Source organism: Eupeodes corollae, chromosome 1, assembly GCF_945859685.1.
Source record: "Eupeodes corollae chromosome 1, idEupCoro1.1, whole genome shotgun sequence".
Lineage (NCBI taxonomy): Eukaryota > Metazoa > Arthropoda > Insecta > Diptera > Syrphidae > Eupeodes > Eupeodes corollae.
The window spans coordinates 300622630-300643001 of record NC_079147.1 but is presented as its reverse complement, the minus strand read 5'-3'; the positions used below and the strand labels follow the sequence as shown (position 1 = coordinate 300643001).

Here is a 20372-nt window from a genome sequence, read left to right as displayed (position 1 = left end):
TGGCAGCAAAGGAGGACACGATCTTCCCGCTAGCTCTACGTTGACAAGAGAAGAAATGGGAACCGCTTGCTCAGAAGAAAGAAAAAAAACCCATGAGCAGCGTGAAGTCAAGGAGATCCATGGATGTTTTAATAGGAAACAGGTGCGGAGTTTTTATAGAAGAGTCGAAAAGAAAATAACGGGATTAACTAGCCGCCCTGAAGCCTGCAAAGATAAGAAGAGGAATACCGTAGTCGAGACGCAGTCAACGCTTAAAATCTGGAGAGATCATTTCAACAATTTGCTTTATGGCTGAATCGCAAACAGGCTTCAGCTTCGGCTTCACCTGACGTTTACGAGTTCAGCCATAGGAATTCAATGTATGCTATCACAATGGAGCTTCGACCTCACGTTTTGTTTGACAATCGTAAGGAAAAGAACGTAATGTGACTCCAAACGGAAGCTCTAGTTCAATTATCTGAACAATTGCTTTGTCTGACAGCTAAACAGCTGTAAAAAAGTCAACAAACAAAATATTTGCTCTTTGGAGGGATAAAATAATAGAAATTTTATTCAAAGCAACCTCGAAGCAGGCCCACCGTAACGCAGACGAAACCGAAGCTGAGGCGTGTTTGTGATTCAGCCATAATGGTGATGAAGACAACGATTCCGCCAGCGAGGAGTAACGTCAAATCCATTTGGTTGACGATCTAGAGTTCCACCCACCCGACCAAAGTGAGATCAGACTAGCCATCACAAGGCTGAAGTCAATTAAAGCGGCCGGTGATGACGGTCTGCAGGTGGAGCTTTTTAAGTACGCTGGAGCAGATCTGGTAAGGAGCATGCTAGTTACAAAAATTTAGACGGAAGAAAGCATACCCGACGAGTGGAACTTTAGCACCTTCTACCCGATCCATAAAAAAGGTGACCGCCTTCTCTGCGCCAACTACAGAGGCATTAGCCTTTTAAACATGGCGTACGAGATCCTGTCCAGCGTATTATGTGAACGCTTGAAGCCATTTACTCACGAACTAATTGGCCCTTACCAGTGTGGCTTCAGGCTTTGAAAATCTAACATCGACCAAATTTTCAATCTACGCCAAATCCTGGAAAAGACTCAAGAACATAACATGGAAACACACCATCTTTTCATCGGTTTTAGAGCAGCTTAAGACAGTGTAGAGAGGAACGAACTGTGCCATGTTGAGTTTTGGTATTACTACCAAACTGATGCTCGTTGCTGCGTCAAAATTGGAAGAGACTCTACCGAAACCTTCGAAACCACCAGATGACTTCGACAAGGCGATTTGCTGTCATGTGCATAGCTGCTTCAATATTGTTTTTGAAAGAGTGGTGCGTAACACGTCAATACAAGTGGCACCATCTTTTAAAAATCCACACAATATATTGGATAATGCAGATGACATCGACATTACGGGAAGTACCAAACGAGCAGTGACGGGTACATTCTCTAATGTCGAGTTTGAGGCGAAGAAAATGTGTCTTGACATTAACGGGGACAAAACGAACACCGTAGACTTGGTCAAAATGTCACAATTGACAGGTACAACTTCGAGGTCGTAAACGAATTGGTTTATCTGGGCACTGCTGTTGATTCTGCAAATGACATCAGCGCGGAGATCAAACGCAAATTACCCTCGCTAATCGCTGTTTCTTTGGCCTAAGTAAGCAGTCTAGGAATAAGGCCCTATCGCGAAGTACCAAAAAAACACTTCAAAAAATCTTAATCATCCCAGTCTTGCTGAAGCATGGACCATCTCCTAGGCGGATGAAGGATCTCTTGGTATCTTCGATAGGAAGGTTCTTCGTAGGATCTATGGTCCGGTTTGTGTCGACAGGCAAAGTAACATCTGGCGGAAAAGATTTAATCAGGAGTTATACGAGCTGTACAGCGACTTGCAATCTGGTTAAAAAACTGCGTGTACAACGCTTAAGATGGCTAGGGAATGTCGAGCCAATGAACATCGAACTCCAGTCCGTAAGGTATTCAACGCCTAGCCTGAGCAAACAAGAAGCAGAGGCATGTCTCATCTTCGGTGGAGTGATCAAGTTGGTATTCGAAACTGGAGGCAGCAAGCTAGAGATCGAGTAAACTGGTGAAAGTTATTACTTACGGCCCAGAAACACAATGCCCTGTAGCGCCAACTAAAGTAAAGTAAGTAAGTACTTTTATATCATCGAGAGAAATAAGAACCCAACTCGACCTGAACGTAAGAGCGAGAACAATTCGGAGACGAGCTGTTGATGGTGGACTAAAATCTTTCAAAGCTGTACAAAAAGCCTTTTTTTCAACTAAAACAAGCTGGCGATATTAAAATTTCCTCATGACCACATCAATTGGACCGCTAGGAAATTGAAGAACGTACCGTTTTGGGACGAGTCCAAATTCAATTTCAAGGGTTCCGATGGTTTCCGCCGTGTTCGAGGACTAGCCAAAGAGGCACTTAATTAAATTGGCAATTAGTGTTGCTTTTGTTTTGGCCAACACTGTATCTAGCAAAAGCTTAATAATAATCATCATCGTCATCATCATTTTGCCTTAAAATCTTTTACGATACGGTTTTGGCTGTTAATTTAAATATTTGATGGTTGGGGCAAAAAAAAACAAAAAATTAAATATGAAGACGTATTCAAATTTTGAAAAATTGTATTTTTTCACATATTTGGTGTTCAGGTTTGGTCTAGTAGAATTTCACAAAAATTAGATCAGATACCCTCGGTGTGATAATTATTGGAACTGGTTGCCAGTGACATAATGAACCACAATATTTGCTCTGCACTGCTCTGCTCTGTGGTTTGGCTGTGGCCGGGACAGTGGACAGCCAGTCAATTGGACCGGCTATGTTTTTTTTTTTGATTGTTGTTTTATTTTGATTTTGATTGACCGAATGTTTTAATTTTTGCCCATTTTGGATATTTGATTTAAGTCATTGATTGTTAGCAGGTGGTATAAGGTTTAGTTGTATGCATGCGAGAAGCTTAGATAGAATTCTTTTTAAGTCTTTAAGTCCTCACAAAGATTTGAAATTATATTCAAATCACTTAACCAAAATCACTCTATTCCGTTAGGTTTGGAAGATAAAGTTGTTTTTATAGGAATGGATTGATTTTGACAAGTCGTGGCGGCCATATTGTTTCTTTAAGTTTCTGTCAAAATATATTCTTTTAATCAATCGCTAAAGAAAAATCATCAGGCCGATGTCTTCTTACATTTGCAGCGTGAATAATGTGTTTGCTAATTGGATCTTGAAGCAGAGATCCCAACTTTGGCCGAAGATCATTTTTAAAGCTATGAGGCAAGCTTTTGGGTGAATGGATACGTCAATAAGCTAAATTGCTGGAACGACACCAATCCACGTAAAATTCACGAGGTGCATTACATTCAAAAGGAAGTGTGGATTTCAGACTGAAGGCGTCATCGGTCCGTACTTCTTTAAAAATGATGCTGGCCAGATCATCACTTTCAACGGCGATAGCGACATATAAGTCGATGATCACTAACTTTATGAGGCCTGAATTGGATGATATGAACACCGAAGACATATGGTTTCAACAGGATGACGCTACGTGCCATACAGCTTAAATCACAATCGATTTTCATGGCATGTTATCTATCGCCAAAGCGACTTCAAATGATCACTAAGATCGTGTGATTTGACCAATTTAGACTTTTTCTTGTGGAGCTTCCTTAAGTCATGGGTCTATGCGAATAAGCTACAACCCCCCGCGGCCCTCAAAGAGAACATAATCGGTTCCATCGGTCTAATTAACTTTATCTGAAAGATAATATTATGGGGTTATAATATAAATGTGTCGAGACTGACTCAGGAGTGGTCTAAACTGGAAGTCCAATATTCGATGGGTTTATCCAACATTTATGGGCGTAACACGAAAAACGTTGTCCTTTATTAAGAGGCCAATGGTTCCGTGTGTATTGGTCTATACTTTCGTCTTTACAAGTCCTCAAAGAAAAAGTAAAGTATTACATGGCACAATATTGGCAAACGAAACTAAAAATAAACCACTTGACATCTGACAAAATGGCCGCAAGTTAGAGTAGTGTTACCAACTTAAAGTTCTAAAGCATACAAAATCATGATTCAAAAGCTTCCCGACGAGGGGTTCACTCTTGGTAATCTTCCAGGTGGCTCGAGTTCATATTTACATGGTGTCTTGAATGATTGCGCTACAATATCGTGAGGCCTTGAACGGGTTACGGTTATGTTCTTCCGGCGTCCCGGTGCTCTGTGAGGTAGAGCTTTTATAGTCCGTATTCCTAAGTGTCCCATCTAAGTGGATGTTGGGTGAGAGTGGGGCCGTGGAAGTCCCATCGAGACCCTCCCGTTCACTGGATGGTGTTCTGGGTGGTCTCTAAGGCCTCCTTCACACGAGACGGTTTTGTCCGTACGGTTAAAATCCGTACGGTTTTTATCCGAGAGCCATTAATAGTGAACTAATAAAATTAACTAAAAAAATTAACGCACTGGTCGGAGACAGGTTTTTTCCGTTCGGACGATTTAAAACAGCCGTCTAAACAACTGAAATATACGGCGGCCGTGCCGTCGCCGTCTTATCGGTGCGTACGTGACTACTCGAACGCATTCACAAAACACGTCGTCTGCCGTCCGTTTTTGTGGTCACTTGTACCTGAGTTAAAATTAAAAAATATCTAAAATATAACCAAACGTAGACGATTCACGGGAAAAATACGTTATGTGTGAAAACAAAGTCCGTACGGAAAAAAATCGTTGGGATTTTAACCGTACGGACGAAACCGTCTCGCGTGAAAGAGGCTTTTGGGTTCGCAACTCCTTGGGTGCCTGTGCGCTAACTATCCGGTTACAACCAGAGCTTTTAGTCCTCTTTCACACGAGACGGTTTCGTCCGTACGGTTAAAATCCGTACGATTTTTTTCCGTACAGACTTTTTTTTTCAATAATAACGTATTTTTGCCGTGAATTGTCTACGTTTTATAAAATATAATATAAAATACTTTATTACAAGTGACCACAAAAACGGACGGCAGACGAATAAAAATCGTGTTTTGTGAATGCGTTCGCGTTGTCACGAACGCAACAGTGGTTTACACAGCTGTTTTAAATCGTCCGTACGAACAAATCCCGTCTAAGTCCAGTGTGAAAGCTTTAGTTAATTGTACTAACTTACTATTAATAGCTCACGGATAAAAACCGTACGGATTTTAACCGAACGGACGAAACCGACTCGTGTGAAAGAGGCCTTAGATGTATGTATCCCTTGTTGTAGCTAGGTCATGAGCATATAGATTAGATGAGTGAATGCAATAGCTGTTCGTAGACACCGTTAAAGGGTATCTTTGTTGTTGGCTTGGACGTCTTGGCTATTACTTGCCTCGAGCCTCTTCGTGCAGTGGCTATGTGTTTCATAGCTGTGGTAGGTTTTTGGTAGTAGGAGTGTAGGAGGTTAATAGGCCTCGAGTCTTAAAGGACTGATCTATAGAAGTGACCTTCACGTTTGCGAAGGCTGCAAAAGGAGCTATATTCTGGACCCACGGGAGGACGGGCCCTGGATCTGTTCGTTTCCCGTGTCTTTTTGTCTCTGGGCGACCAGGCTACTGTCTATGTGGGAGCATGTTCACTAAATTGTACTGGGGTAGCGCAAGCTGTCCTGGGGCATTTGTCGTCGCTTTTCTCGGCTCCAAGAGTATGGGTAGGCCCACAGTTTGATTGAGTTAAATAAACAGATGCCCACGTAAAGCCATAATTCATTCTTTATATATTACAGACCAATCATTATGGCCTATCGAAGGAAAATTCTATCTGATTTCTAAGAAGCGTACGATATGTTTTATCAGAGTAAGTTTTCCGTAACGCAAGGAGCTGTCAAAATGTATTTAAACGGCGGTGGATGGTGCTTCCTTTGGTTTTAATTAATTACTGCTCCGCAGCAAAATTGATTAACAATTCTATGGTCAGAATTTCTCTAAGACCTATCATTCTAAGGCCTTAAAAGCTAAAGTTAACGCTCAAGATCAGGGCCCATAATATATGTAAATAACGAAACGAAAAGAAAAAACTGATCCAATAAAACACGGTAATCTTAACATAGACCGATTATAAATTTCAAGAATTGACTCATACAAATGTTTAAACATAGTTTCTGACCTGTCAATAAAATACCTGGAACGAGTCAAATGGATTTGAGTTCTCCTTTGACACCAAAAACAACGCCACCTTTGTCCTCAAATAAACAACACAATAGAAATTCATTTTTAAAATTTTTTATTTAATCAGTTTTTGTTTATAATTAAAAAAAGTAATTAAAATAGGCATAATAATAATAATAATTCATTCATTTTACTATCATAATTATCTCTTCTCTTTATTTAATTGTTTTTGTTTGTTTTTTTCATTTTGTATGTAACATTTTTCAATTTTTTTGTATGTTCTTTTGTCTTTAAACTTAAACACAGCGTGTGACTTTGTCTGCTAAAAATTCGAAGTCATTCAAAGTCTTTTTTTAAAAAATTTAAAAATATATAAGTACGAGTATATTGACAGATATACAGGAAATAAAAATAAAATCAAAAATAATCATAAAAATAATAATTATTTTAAATCTAATTTGAAAAAAGAAAAATTTGACAGATTTGAAGCAGAAAAGTGACAGTTGAAAACAAAAGATGACAGATAAAGAAAAGAAATTAGAAATTTAGGGTTTTTATAAATAAAAACTAGAAATAAGAGAAAACCATCAATGAATTTGATGGAAAAGTTTGACAAGTTGTTTAAAAGAAAATTAATTTTAGACTGTCTTTTATTTTACATTAAAACTATATACAAGGAGGGAGGGAGATAGAGGGATTTGGGGGTTTTGGGAAAGGGGGGGTATTTTAGTAGATAGTTCAAAGTACATATATAAAGATTCAGATTTAAGGCATTTTAGACTCTGGAAACTCGATAGAAGTTATAAATGGCAAACAATATTAAGAAATTACTACAGTGCGAGACCAAAAAATAGATCCACTTTCTCAATATATTTCTTTTTTCTATTTTTTTTATTAAAATTTGGGATTTTTTTTTTATAAAAACATAATATAAAATAAAATAAAAAAAAATAAAACTCATAACAAATTAACTCTCAACACTTTTGACTTAGTAGAAACCATCACCGGTTGGATCGTTGATCCATGGGTAGTTATTGGGACATCTGACGCACGTCTGTAGATTGATGGTCTCACCGGGCACCTCCTTTGAGGTGAGTTTGCAGGAGTAGGGCACAGAGCAAGCTTGTCTGCCTTCGACAACACACTTCTCCCTCCATGGCTCGAAGTTCTTGGCTTCGCTGATGGTCTTGGGATTCTGCATCCACTGGATGACTTGTGTCATTGTGACGAAGTAGACATCGTTGTGGTTGGCGAGGACTTCATCGATCCAGTAAAGGAAGGCATCCAAGAATTCGGGGTTGTTCTTCAACCACGCAGCATGGAAGTACAGACCCAATGGAGCACGGTTCTGATCGTAATGCCTGTCGAAGTTGTGGTTCAAGAAGTTGTAGAATTGATCACCGGTCAGGATGTTTGAGCAAGAGTCAACCATGGCACATCCGGGAATAGATTCATCATTGGTGGGGTCTTCCCTACGGTCGAGTTCGTTCATGACCATTTCCCAGACGGCGTGAGAACGGGTTGGGCAGCTCTGGAGATTACCGTGACAACGATGTGGCATACGGAAGTACATGGTGTATGGCCATAGTGGAGGATTGGACAAAGGAGCAGTGATGGTTGAGTCGTAGAGGAAAGCTTGTTCTTCCATCATGGTGAATTGGTTGTTGCCACCGACACGGAGGTATGGAGCACGGACACCTACAACTGAGTTGTCGGTGATGTTGGCGTACTTCTCAATGATGATCCTCATACCAGCCATTTCCTTGGCCCAGTCGTCAACAGTTGCGTTTGACCAGAAACGTTCCTCATCGTTGTGACTGTTGAGACAAAAGGGAAACAGAATAATAAAAGAAGATATAAGAAACATGTTTCATGTTTATAACTCAAGTTCAACATAATTATTTGCTTAAACTTTAAGTGAAAGGATCTTATAAGATAACTTTAGAAAGCCTACTCACGTAATAGAGTGAACAGCGATTTCGTGTCCCTTGCGAGAAGTCTCCTGAACAGCTGAGTAGTTAGTATATTTGTGAGAAACGAAGTATGTGGCCTTAATGTCACATCCGTTGGGGTTTTTGCGCCCCTTGAAGATTTCCTTGTAGAGTTCGATGTTGTTGTTATTGATAGCATCATCGAAAGTGATCGTGATCATCATAGGAACATCCTTAGCTGGCAGATCTCCGGGAATTGAAGTACCATCTTCGGAACAGAAACAATCAGGCAACACACATACAGCTGGGTCACATGGTGGAGCACGATTTGGATCGTTATCGATATCTAAAACGTACAATTAAAAAAGATTTTTCTCTTAAGTTCATTGCCTTTTTAAAACGACGACGACGCACGGTCGAACGACCACCCTCAGGCGAATATTTCTTATAATCGATGACTTTCAAAAGAAACAGTACAAGAGGCCTTAAGTATCGTAAAAGTGTAAATTCATTGAAATTCAATATAGGCAATGGAAGTAACGAATAACAAAACTACCGCTATATGCACATTGTACCAACTATAAATAAATTGAAGAAAGTTCATAGAGCTCTATGCTGGAGCTCCGAGCTCGTGCCTTGAATAAATCAAATGAAAATTTTACAACAACCACAAAATCACTAACGACCAACGACGATGTCTGCATCACGATTTGAATGACAAATAGAAGACTTTTTTAATGTCAGAAAGTTATGATAATCTATACACCTTTTATAAGGTACCTTGCCTATACCTATGTAGGTACCTATAAAATTGTTCCTTGTTGCACTTTGAAGAAGAAGAAGAAGAAATTATAAAACCAATTACGAGAGGTTTCCTACGATGGCTTTTATGCCTTTTGCCGATCAATTGCATTCAAATATTTCACCATGTAAATGTTACACTCGAAATAAAATTTAATTGTGTGTTCAGCATAAGGCGATTAGGGTTGCAACAAAATAACAAACGAAAAAAAAACAGAACTGTTTGAAATTCAATTATGTAGGATGTTGAAATGTCAATTGGAATTAATTTTAATTGGACAAAGATGCTGAATTTTAAAATGTCATTAGTTGTTTTAAAATGTCATCAGCAATAGCTCTTTGATGATTTTAAAATTGATGTTCTTTGATGATATAAAAGTCAAATAAGAAACAATAATTTGACAGATGACACTATGAATTTTCAAGAATTTGAAGAATAAAATAAAAACCTATGAAGCATTTAACTATTAAGAATTTAATAGTTAGCGTTTTCATATTCTATCACAGTAAAAATATATCTAACTTGACGTTAGTGTCATGGAAGGAATCTTTTTTATAACTTGTGCGCAAGGTGAGATGCAAGCGGTTCCTAATGGTATATTGTCAAATTTGACATTTTAAAATGATATATAAGACAACAAATGTAATTTAGTACCACATTAGCATAGAACTGCAAAAAGAAACTTCAAAAGAACCGCATGAATAAACTTAAGTTGCACACCTTTGCTTGATTAATTGCGATTCAAGTAATTCAAGGTCCGTCCATACACTCTACAGAGACTCCACTCTCTGGACAGACACTTAATGATATTATGTGCATCATTCTGTTACCTAATATTCCGTTCTATTCATTAATCTTTCAATGCTAATTGCATAAGCCAGACCCCAAACACCGGGTAATGCACGATGGTGTTTTTTTTTTGATTTTGCACATCCATCGCCATCATCGGTATTTTTTAAATTTAAGTAATCAAATATTTCGTTTTTAGTTGAAAAATTCCCCTACTTGCAGTCAGTATTGTGTGAGCACTTAAAATTTTAAGTAATCTTCCACACTTGTTTAAGCCAGGTATGCGATGCCATAATATCAATGCACTTATATTCATCTGACATTTAAGCTTTAAGAAGCAACAAAATACAAAAAAGAAGTTCGAACAAAGGCCAAACCGAAACCGAAACCCGTAGGCATGGATGGGGATGGGTTTGGGTAGCCGAAGCCGTGTAGCATCCGCATCCAACACTCATCAAACCACACACATGTAGTATGTACATATAAGCATTATTATGTCTTGTCCATATTTACACGATGCAACACACCCTGTATTCTGTAATTTATAATCCACCTTCGAAGATTTATATGCTATATGACTGTACGACTGCGTGTATACCAAGTCTGGGTTTTCGAGCTTAAATTGAAACTCTATACTCAAATAGTGGAGGTGGCAAGTATGAAGAAGTAGGTTACCCCCATCACAAGAGTTGATCCATGCCCCAGCTGCACAGCACAGCCAAGCACACAAAAGTTGCTATCTCTCGCTATAGATAAAAATAAATTTAATTTCAATTTAACAGTTTCTTTTTCTCGTGGCTGTTATTTTTGTTTTTTAAGTTTGTTGTTATGTCACCAATTCGAAACCGGTTGGAATGTTTGCGTTTACACGAGTGATGTGCATGCGTTGAGATTGAGACTGTCATGGAGTTTGGGTGTCTTATATCAGACGTTACTTGACGACTTTGACTTGACTACTGGAAAAAACAGTGCTGCAACTAATTAAATCTATCTTTTTGCCATGATATACAATAAAGTTGGCCTAAGATATTGTATTTTTGTTGTCTCGTATATTTTGCTTTTGTGTCTTTAAGCTTGAGTTTAAAGAATTTCGGACAAGGTCAGGTGGTTTTTGGTTGTCTGTTTTGTGGTGAAAATCCTGTCAGAAACGGGTTTATTTTACTACTTTTTGTTTTCTGAGAATAACAAAGTGATATATGTCAATTTGTGTTTTTAAGTTTTAACAAAATAATAAATAATGAACTAATAATGGTCACGGATTAAGCAAAAACAAAATTGAAGGCAGAATAAATTATGGGCATATATTGAACCATGAACCGGAACGAAAGATGTAGAGTTTTTGTTGTTTGGATTTACATACCTACACATTTCATTTTTGAATCGACAATACTATTTACAGCTAGAGTCAATTTGACAACTGACAGTTGAACAGTTTTTTTTAGGATTACAGGACATCGGTGTGATTTTTATTTGGCACTAATTCTTGTTTTAATTTAAAAATGTCACCCAATTTTAATTCATACTCAGTGAGATGAAAATACAACTATCAAACGACAGGCAATTGGATTGGCGTTAAAAGCGTCCAATTGTAACACCAAATTATACAAATCTGTCAAAAAATGTGTGTGACATTTATGACTTTGTTGAGACTGACAGATGTAAGATAAGAAAGCGAAAATGAATGGCAGTTTCTTTTTCTTAGTACATTTTCTGGCGTGTTATTGAAGTTATAAAATATTTGACAGTTGAAAAACCAAAAATGCAGTAATGACAGATAAAGTTATTTCGATAAAATGACTCATTACGTGAATTTTTCTGAGCGTTAATTTTGATTTCATTAAAGGGATTGTCATTGCTTTGGTTTTGTTTGATTTTGACATAAATCTTTTTTCATTCTTTTGAACCTTCTTAAAAGTTTAAAGTTTTATTTTAATCCAAAAACGTTATTAAGATTTGTTTCATAAGAATCGTGATCTAATATAAACAAAACTAATCAATATCTTTCGTCAAATTGTTGATTGCATAATCAATGACCACAAACTAGCCCAATCAAAAACATTCACCACCATTATTATTCACCGACTTCAACTTCAACTCCAACTGTAAATGAAGAAATTATCTTTCAAATTAACAACAACAACACAAAATTATTCAATCAGACAAATTTTCTAAAGAGATAAAAAAAATCTTACTATCTTGCAAAAGAGGAAGGTGTGCCATAATATTGCATCAATCTTAATGTCAAATTATAAGGACACACTCCATCATCGTCAGCATCATTCAACAAAAACAAGAAAAGAAAAACCACAATGACAAATGTCATTTATACACGAGATGTTACGATCATCCGTATATCGTATCGTATAAACAAAACTTGTTGGGAATTCGCCTTTAGGATAGTATATTTTACAAAAAAAAAAGAAGAAAAATCAGAGGGCAGAGAAAAAAAAATAAAAACAAAACACACAAGATGTAAACATAATCACCTTACGGCTATAAGTTTACTTCACTTCAGACTTTCAGTTTCATTTTTGCGATATTATAGTACCCCAGACAAATAAGATAGACATAATAAACAACATCACCATAGGGACACAGCTTTAGATATATTATGGTAAACGAACCAACGAGAAAAAGTACGTATTTTATGGGTAAACATTTACTGTGAATGCCAAAGGAAATGAAGTAAAATGGAAGGTAAAAATCAAGAAATCAATCTTATGGGAAGATTTTTTCAAAATCAAAAAAAAAATCAACTTTTCCCTTTCTGTTTCTGATTAGTGATGTTTTGCGAGTTACAATGAATTATGCTGTTTGCCGTTTACCATTTATAGATTCTGAAGGTGTGTTTTGTTGGAAAAGTTCATTTTGATGAAGATTTAAGCTATGGTTTCACTTTTACACACCCTCAAATGGCGTTTTATTTTGTATCCCTTCTTCTTTCAAATCAAGATCAAAGTGAGGATTGTGTGAACAAAGCCTTAAACACATAAAAAGGTCAAAGATACCACATTCCACGTATGGGGCGAATTCGTATAATTTGACGTATGCCATTTACGATACGTTTTTGGAATAACTAATCAGCTGTCATCGTTTGCGTATTTGATAATTTATTATGGCTGTGGGCTTGTCAGTTAGTTATTCATTGTTCAATATAAATTGTGTGGTGAATCAAAAGATCATCGGTTGTTTATAATTTGAATGTGAAAAGGCCATCAATAGAAAGTCATACAATTATATTAGGTGACAGAAAATAATTAACAAAAGAAAATAAAAACTTACCACATGAGTTTTCATCTGAACCATCGGTACAGTCCTTCTCGCCGTTACAGAAAAGACCACGTTCAATACAGTTACCATCACCACAGGCTAGGAAACCATCTTGACACAGAGGTTCGTCTGTGTGCAACAAAGGCTTGATTTTACGTTCCTTGTTCTTCAATTTGCAGTTTTTGACAGCTTCCTTCCAGTCACAAGTTTGTTTCTCAATATCGAAGAACAAACCAGCTGGACAACGGATAGCTTGGAGACCCTGTTAATGAAAACAAAAAAAAATATGTTAAGAAAGTTGTATGACATTAGATAAAAAAAAAAATAATTTACATACAAATGTCAGTTTTTGGTCTTGTCAAATTGACACTATCGTATTACTCAACATAAAGTCAATAAACTATAACTATCGCGCTGGTATTTTTTCATAGCTTAAAAGATTATGTCAAAGTGTCAATTTGATGACTGAGCAATAAATCAAACTTCTTCCAATTTTAATGGATGATCAGATTGGCGTTAAGTGTATCTGTCAAATTCAAATGTGACACATGCTTATATGGATACAAAAATTATGAAATGTTAGTGTAGGCACCACTTTAAGTCAGCTTTGTTTATGTGATGTGAAATAATGACAAATTATATTTTAATAACTTTTTTATGTGACTTATTTTGACGTTTAATCATAGTTTTCGCCCCCACATGGTGTGGGTAAATGAGGAAAGATTTGAGAAAAAATATCGGGAGGTATATAAAATAATGAAATAAATATTGAGTCAATGCGTATTTGACTAGCCTTTAATTAATAATAGCACGTTTACACTACAATAAACACTAAAAGTGACAGTCAATCCATTTTTGATACTTTTTCGTAACTGTAATTCAGTCAGTAAGTGTATCTGTCAAATTCAAATGTGACACATGCTTATATGCATACAAAAAATGTGAAACAAATTACATGTTATTAACTGTTTGACGTTGTTTCCACTACGCTTTTTTATGTGACTCATTTTGACGTTTAATCATATTTTTCGCTCCCACATGATCAAAAGAAGTGGGACAGGATTTAAGAACAAATATAAGGAGATAAATATAATAATGTAATGTAATAATGAGTCATGCGTATTTAACTAGCCTCTAATTAATAATAGCACGTTTACACTACAATAAACTTTAAAAGTGACAGTCAATCCATTTTGAAGACTTGTTCATATTGTAGTTTTGTAGTTCAATCATATTAGGTTGGTTTGTTTCGATGATCATTGTTCGCTCTATGATAGGGATGCTTAAGTGTCAAAGTGTATAAGAAATTAAATTTTTAAATGTCATATATTTAGTTTGCTTTTTATTATGACATAAGCAGCAATGTTATTGGTCCGAACTCTGAATATTCTTAAGTGTCACTTTCTAAGATTTAACTTAAACCAAAAATTATAATGAAATAAAAATTAACTTACAGATGATGTACATTGGATGACATCACGACAATTATCACCTTCTCCAGCCACTAAACGGAACCATTCGCCGGCATCTTTATCTTTGCAAAGTTCCTGTTCAAAGGATTCTTCTTTCTTTGCTGGCTCATCAGTTGTTTGCCGTTTTACTCTTTCAGATGCAGCTGATGCTAGAAAAGAAAAATAAAGAATAACAAAACAAATTAAAAATAACTGCAATATTAAACGATACCAACAATTAAGTTTAATTTAAAAATTCAACGAAATTCAACATTTTTGACAGTTCGCAAACAGGCCTATATTTGACATCTTTTGTTATATCTCTTTGAGTACTTATATACCATCTATTTGATATCTCTCTTAGTCTAGACGCATCTTTATAATAGTCTATTCTACTGCAACGCATTTTGATAATAATTAAATTGAAATCGCAAAATCTATTCACGTGTTTATTTATAAATCATACCAAAGTCTTGAATTGTAATGACATATCTACATAATGATATTAAGTTCATATGCAAACACAAGACTGCAATGTCATAACCTTTGTTGCCTTAATTATCACCAGACAATATATCACAAAATGACACAAGATTTAACAATGACAAATAGCAAGAGAAAGCCTATACTCTCTAAGTTGATTCCAATTATGCTCACCTTATGTAGGGAAGGTGCTAAAATTACAAACCTCCATCATCATCACAAATAGACTATTAATAGTTGTTGGCCCTTGTTGTTTTGGTATGTCTGGCAAACTATCTAATTAGTATTTAATTGCATATAAAATGCAACACCTTTAAATGCAGGTAAACGAGTTTTGCACAAAAGACATCACGTCATTGTAGTGAACAAGAGCCTTATGTTTAATTTGACAGCAACAGCTGTTTACTTTTTGTGTAGGCTGGGTAGACCTATTTGATTGTAAAATACCTTTGTGCACTAGAGGTCGTTGTATAGGCGTTATTTTATTCTCATTAGGGAAACCACACAGGTAAGGTATGCAATGCACTACACAGTGCACAGCACACAACATATGCTTATATATTCCACCCAAACAACCGGAAAAATGTGGGCCACCATCCTAACCTAGCTCAATTGTGGTCTCTAAACAGAGATGACGCCTTCTAGTTTTGCACTTGCAGTCTTCTCTTCGTTCTTCGTTTTGGAATCTATTTAGAGGGACTCCTCTTTTGGGAAATACATTTGAACATGAAAGTGGTTTTGTGCAACCAAGCGGAAATTCCATTGCATTCCCAGACAAAAGTCTCCCCAGAGGGAGCCACTAAGAACCATCACGATGTAGGTTCCGATATAGACAGTTGACAGCTAATTCTTATTTATATTGGCAACTTACAAGCTTTGACTCAAGTCGAATATATGTATGTACAGATCAACTCGTATACATTAAAGCTAAGTAGACATAAGGTTGAAAATACATTAAAATAAACGACAGACGACATCAAACTAGTTTTTAATTTTTAATACATAGCAACAACTATGCTGTCTATGAAATTCTTTGAAAATTTTGTTGAAAAATAGCATCCAATTTATAAACTAGTTAATGGCAATCGACAACACCATCGTTATGGAAAATATTCCATGACTTTAAAGTTGAACTGAGCCAGCCAAGCGCATAGACATAGGCAAAAGCATTTATACAAACACCTCTAAGCACCTGAACGCAGGTACTCGCAAAACACCAAACCAAAATGGCACTAGTATAACAGGTGTCTAAATGCCGTTTTATTATACCACAAAGAAAGGAATTAGTTTTGAATTTATATTAGCTTAAGCCTTAAAAAGATGTTATGACAACCGGTGCCTGAGCGGTGTGGTGTTATGGTGGGGTTCGTCTGTCTATCTATCTACAGTGCACACAGAGTGAATATATTTAATGAAAAATAATCACGGAAGTTTTTGTAGAAATGGAGAAGCTTTTTTTCCATAATTATCTGTCATTTGCATATAAATAAGTTATGTTATATTGGCAAAGTAGAGTAGAAGTTTTGGGGTATGATTTCTTATAACTTTTATACAACTCCCTTAAGGTTGATATTAGATATACAGTTAATAAAGAAGTTTTTAGCTCTCAAGAGACTGTAGATGGCGGTGGAGTTCAAAAAGTATGCGCTTTTGACTTTCCTAATATTTGCATGTGATTCACAAAACTTTTTCAAGGTTTCATAGAGTTCATCAGTAATGCAATTAAAGTAGATATACATGGATATAAAAAGAAAAATAACTATACAATTTATTCCGATGATAGAAAAATTGAAATGACAGTTTTTTTTTCTTTTAAAAAAGTGTGAATACTTCCTTATATCTAATTTAATTTATTCAATGTACTTGTTCAAACTTTTCTAAGTCAATATTAAACCTGAGCAATAGTTTCCATTTAGATATAGATTAAGTGAACTCACGTGATGTTCTCAGTGTAATCACTCTTTACGTGATACATTTTGACGTTTCAGTGTTCACTTGTATAAACTCAATTTTAAACAATTTTGTTGGTTTAGGATAAAATAAGGAGTTACAAGGAGCTTTATGACAGATGACAGTTGGAAGGAATAGAACTCCGTTCAGAATTATTTAACTGATAAATTTAAAAGAATATGTGGATAATCTTTAAAGTCAAATACATATAAGCTTAAGGCCAACCTAACACTATAGTTTGAGTGAAAACGTTAAGTTCATAAATGAAATTGTAAACATTTTATGTTCTGTTTTCTATACTTTTTCGATTGAAGACCACAATTTAAAATTGTTAATGATAAAATCAAAAATATTGCATCGTAGGTTATGGTCAAGTTACATTACTACAAAAATTTAAGCGAAATTAAGCATACGAAAGTAAAAATTTAAATGTCAAACTTTTCCACATGAATTTAATTGCTACTGTCAAAGCGAAACACGTTAAAAATTTCGCTTTGAAGGAAAGTGAAATTTTATATTTTGAGCATCTACTTTTCTCGAGTTAAGAAATTAAAAGTAAATTGCGAAAAACAAGTGCAAAGTTTATTTTATTAATAAGACCACAATTTAAAATTGTTAATGGTAAATTCAAAAATATGGCATCGTAGGTTATGGTCAAGTTACATTACTTAAAAAAAATTGAAGTGAAATTAAGCATACGACAGTAAAAATTCTAATGTCAAACTTTTCCACTTCAATTAAATTGCTATTGTCAATGCGAAACACGTTGAAAATTTCGCTTTGAAGGAAAGTGAAATTTTGTAGTTTGAGCATCTTCTTTTCACGAGTTAAGAAATTAAAAGTGAAGTGCGAAAAACAAGTGCAAAGTTTATTTTATTAATAATACCACAATTTAAAATTGCTAAAGATAAAATCAAAGATCGTAGGTTATGGTCAAGTTACATTACTACAAAAATTTAAGCGAAATTAAGCATACGAAAGTAAAAATTCAAATGTCAAACTTTTCCACATGCATTTAACTGCTACTGTCATGCTCAAAACTTTTCACGAGTTAAGAAATTAAAAGTGAATTGCGAAAAACATGTGCAACAGTTTTTTTATTTAAAATTATCCCTACACAAGATTTTCACTGAAGGGAAAGTGAATTGTAAAAAATATTAAAATTAATACCGGGAAAATAGAGAGAATTGTTGTTTTCTACAAGGGAAGTGAATTTTATTCACACTAAATTTTCCATGAATTTATTTTGTTTAGTTTTAGTGGAAGTGGGAATTTATAAAAACTTTGAAAATCAACACGTTTGTTACAAAATAAAATATTTATTAGTTTAATGGAGTTTTATTCAACTTTACATTCCGTAGATTTTTTAAGAAAATAAATTCTTAAAAGTGGCTAAATTCTTCGGGAAATTTTTATTCTTGAATAAGTTTTAAAATACTTTTAAAATTTTTCTGCTGTACTCGTAGCTCGGCATTCTTACATTGTCAGCAAAATTAAAATCCCCTTTTGAATATTAAAAATCCGAAAAAAATTTAAGTTGTCTTGAAAGTTGTTAGTCCTTAACTGGTTCACATAAACTACCCAGTCAAGGTTATCATTCTTTTAAATTTACGCGTGTCTCTTCGAGATGTGATCCGCGAAAAATAAAAAAAAATCCATTTCACAATCGATACCGAAAAATCTTACGTAAAAACAAATATTTAAATCACAGAAAATAACGTGCGGAAAAAATCAAACATGGCGGACGAAAGTGTAACGTGGGCGGAAATGACGTTTATTGTGACATTTGAATTTTTAAATTCACCAAAATTATTACTATAACAATATATCTAAATTAATTAAACACATTATTTTATTTTTAAAATGTAGATTAAGCAATTTTTTAAGATTTAAGAAAATAGAAAAAAATATAATTAAACTTACCAGTTGAAACAGCAACAGCAAAAATGGCTAAAACCACAAAAAGTTTCGCCATTATTCCAAAAACTCCAGCAAAAAATATATGATTATTTGAACTCTGAACTTTTTTTCACTTAAATAAATTTAAATAAAATTTAAGCAATGAAAATCCTTTAAGTAGTTTTCGAGAAACTACTGCGCAAGACAAAGTATATTTATCCTTCCGCTCGGCGCTAAAGTTCCATATACACTGGCGAACCGAAATCGAATTTCTCGAACTTTGGATACGAAAACTTTTTCTTTTATTTCTGTCAAGGTATCGGTTATACAAAACAGCAAATTGGTTTTTACTTAATATATCTTCTTTTTCTCTTTTATTTTTCTTCTGCTTTATCACTCTTCTACTTCGACTTCTCCTTTTTTTCTTTTTTTTTGTGTTGTTTCACTAAAAATTTTATTCACGAATAATGAGAGAGTGTGTGTATGTTGTTTCACCCGATTGTGGTGAGAATGGAGATTTTTATTATAATATCAGTCGTTACCGCACAACAACGGGTTTGGTTATAAAACTTAACAAAAACAATAACTTTACGAGAAAAAAACTTATTTTAATATTCACAATATAATGTTCATTAGTCTGGTTACTCCATTAAGAGTAAAAAATTGACAACGGTGTCGTCGGGTAATCTTGTGTATAACCGACTTCCACAATGTAACGCAAGAGAGAGTCACCGAAATGCACGCTTTTATATTAACTTTGGCAAAACTTTAAAAGTGGGGATTTATTTTTGACGGGGACTGTATGGGGAACATGATTTCATGTTGTATCGATTTCCCCTCATTGAAATGTGGATAGCTTACATTCCACGTCTGTTTGAATGAACCTGACAGAGCTATCGGCGTGACAGAGATGTCAAATCAAAACTGGATTACAAACCTCTTGGCCATGCAAAGCCATCTGCAAAATACCACTGCAAGAAGTGTGTGGTGAATGTGGAAATTCAACCACTACAACCATGAACGACACCTGGGGAAAGACATCGATCACGATCAGGTGTGGTGAGTTTTGTCGATTTTGACTTTTGGATCTCGATCGTGGCTTAGAGATGGATTTCGATATTTTATGAATTTCATTATAAAAACATTTGCAATGTGTGGTTGTGGCGCTGCTGGCGCTGTTGTTGTTTCTGATATTGATCTTGGGTGTTGCACATAAGAAATGTTTTTGTTTTGCCATCATTTTGTTTGGATTTTGCTATAAAAATGTATTTACCACATTGGGTGGGCTCATGGTGTGATGAGAAAATTGACATTGTTCAATTTACTGAGGCCGGCTCGGCTGTGCTCGTTTCGTTTGAAATTGGAATAATTTTATTTTTTCAAAGTTGAATGGAAGTTGGAAAAATAATTCAAGCAATTAAGTAAAACGGTATAATTTTTCTGCGGCACGACCATTGGTGTTAATGGACTTGATTAAATTTGGTAATGGTTTGTGCGTGACTGTCAGGTGTAAATCAAATAAAATTTGTGCGATTATGTGCACCAAAAACTAGAGATGACGTTTAGTCGGAACATTAATAAGCATAAATTAGAAATGCAAACGGATTTACGAGAGTATGGTGGAAGTTTTGAGTGAAATGAAAATATCAGCG

The 20372-nt window shown here is 35.2% G+C and overlaps 1 protein-coding gene across 1 annotated transcript; it reads right to left on the bottom strand.

The window, feature by feature from the left end:
- Window positions 1-6243: 6243 nt before the first annotated feature.
- Window positions 6244-19439, bottom strand: LOC129941594 (chitin deacetylase 1). The gene is made up of 5 exons (XM_056050265.1): window positions 18745-19439; window positions 14392-14558; window positions 12950-13199; window positions 8104-8422; window positions 6244-7962 (listed from the first exon to the last, which is right to left on the bottom strand). The coding sequence occupies exons 1-5, from the start codon at window positions 18794-18796 to the stop codon at window positions 7134-7136; spliced, it is 1617 nt and encodes a 538-aa protein (XP_055906240.1). The 5' UTR covers window positions 18797-19439; the 3' UTR covers window positions 6244-7133.
- Between the last annotated feature and the right edge of the window lie 933 nt (window positions 19440-20372).

Bases quoted from the DNA above. Each gene is read 5' to 3' on its own strand.
- LOC129941594 (XM_056050265.1), bottom strand. From the start codon at position 18,796: ATGGCGAAACTTTTTGTGGTTTTAGCCATTTTTGCTGTTGCTGTTTCA. The intron at 13,200-14,391 runs GTAAGTTAATTT...TTTCATTAACAG, and splicing joins TCATCCAATGTACATCATCT to GGTCTCCAAGCTATCCGTTG. The intron at 8,423-12,949 runs GTAAGTTTTTAT...TGTACGTTTTAG, and splicing joins TTCAGATGAAAACTCATGTG to ATATCGATAACGATCCAAAT.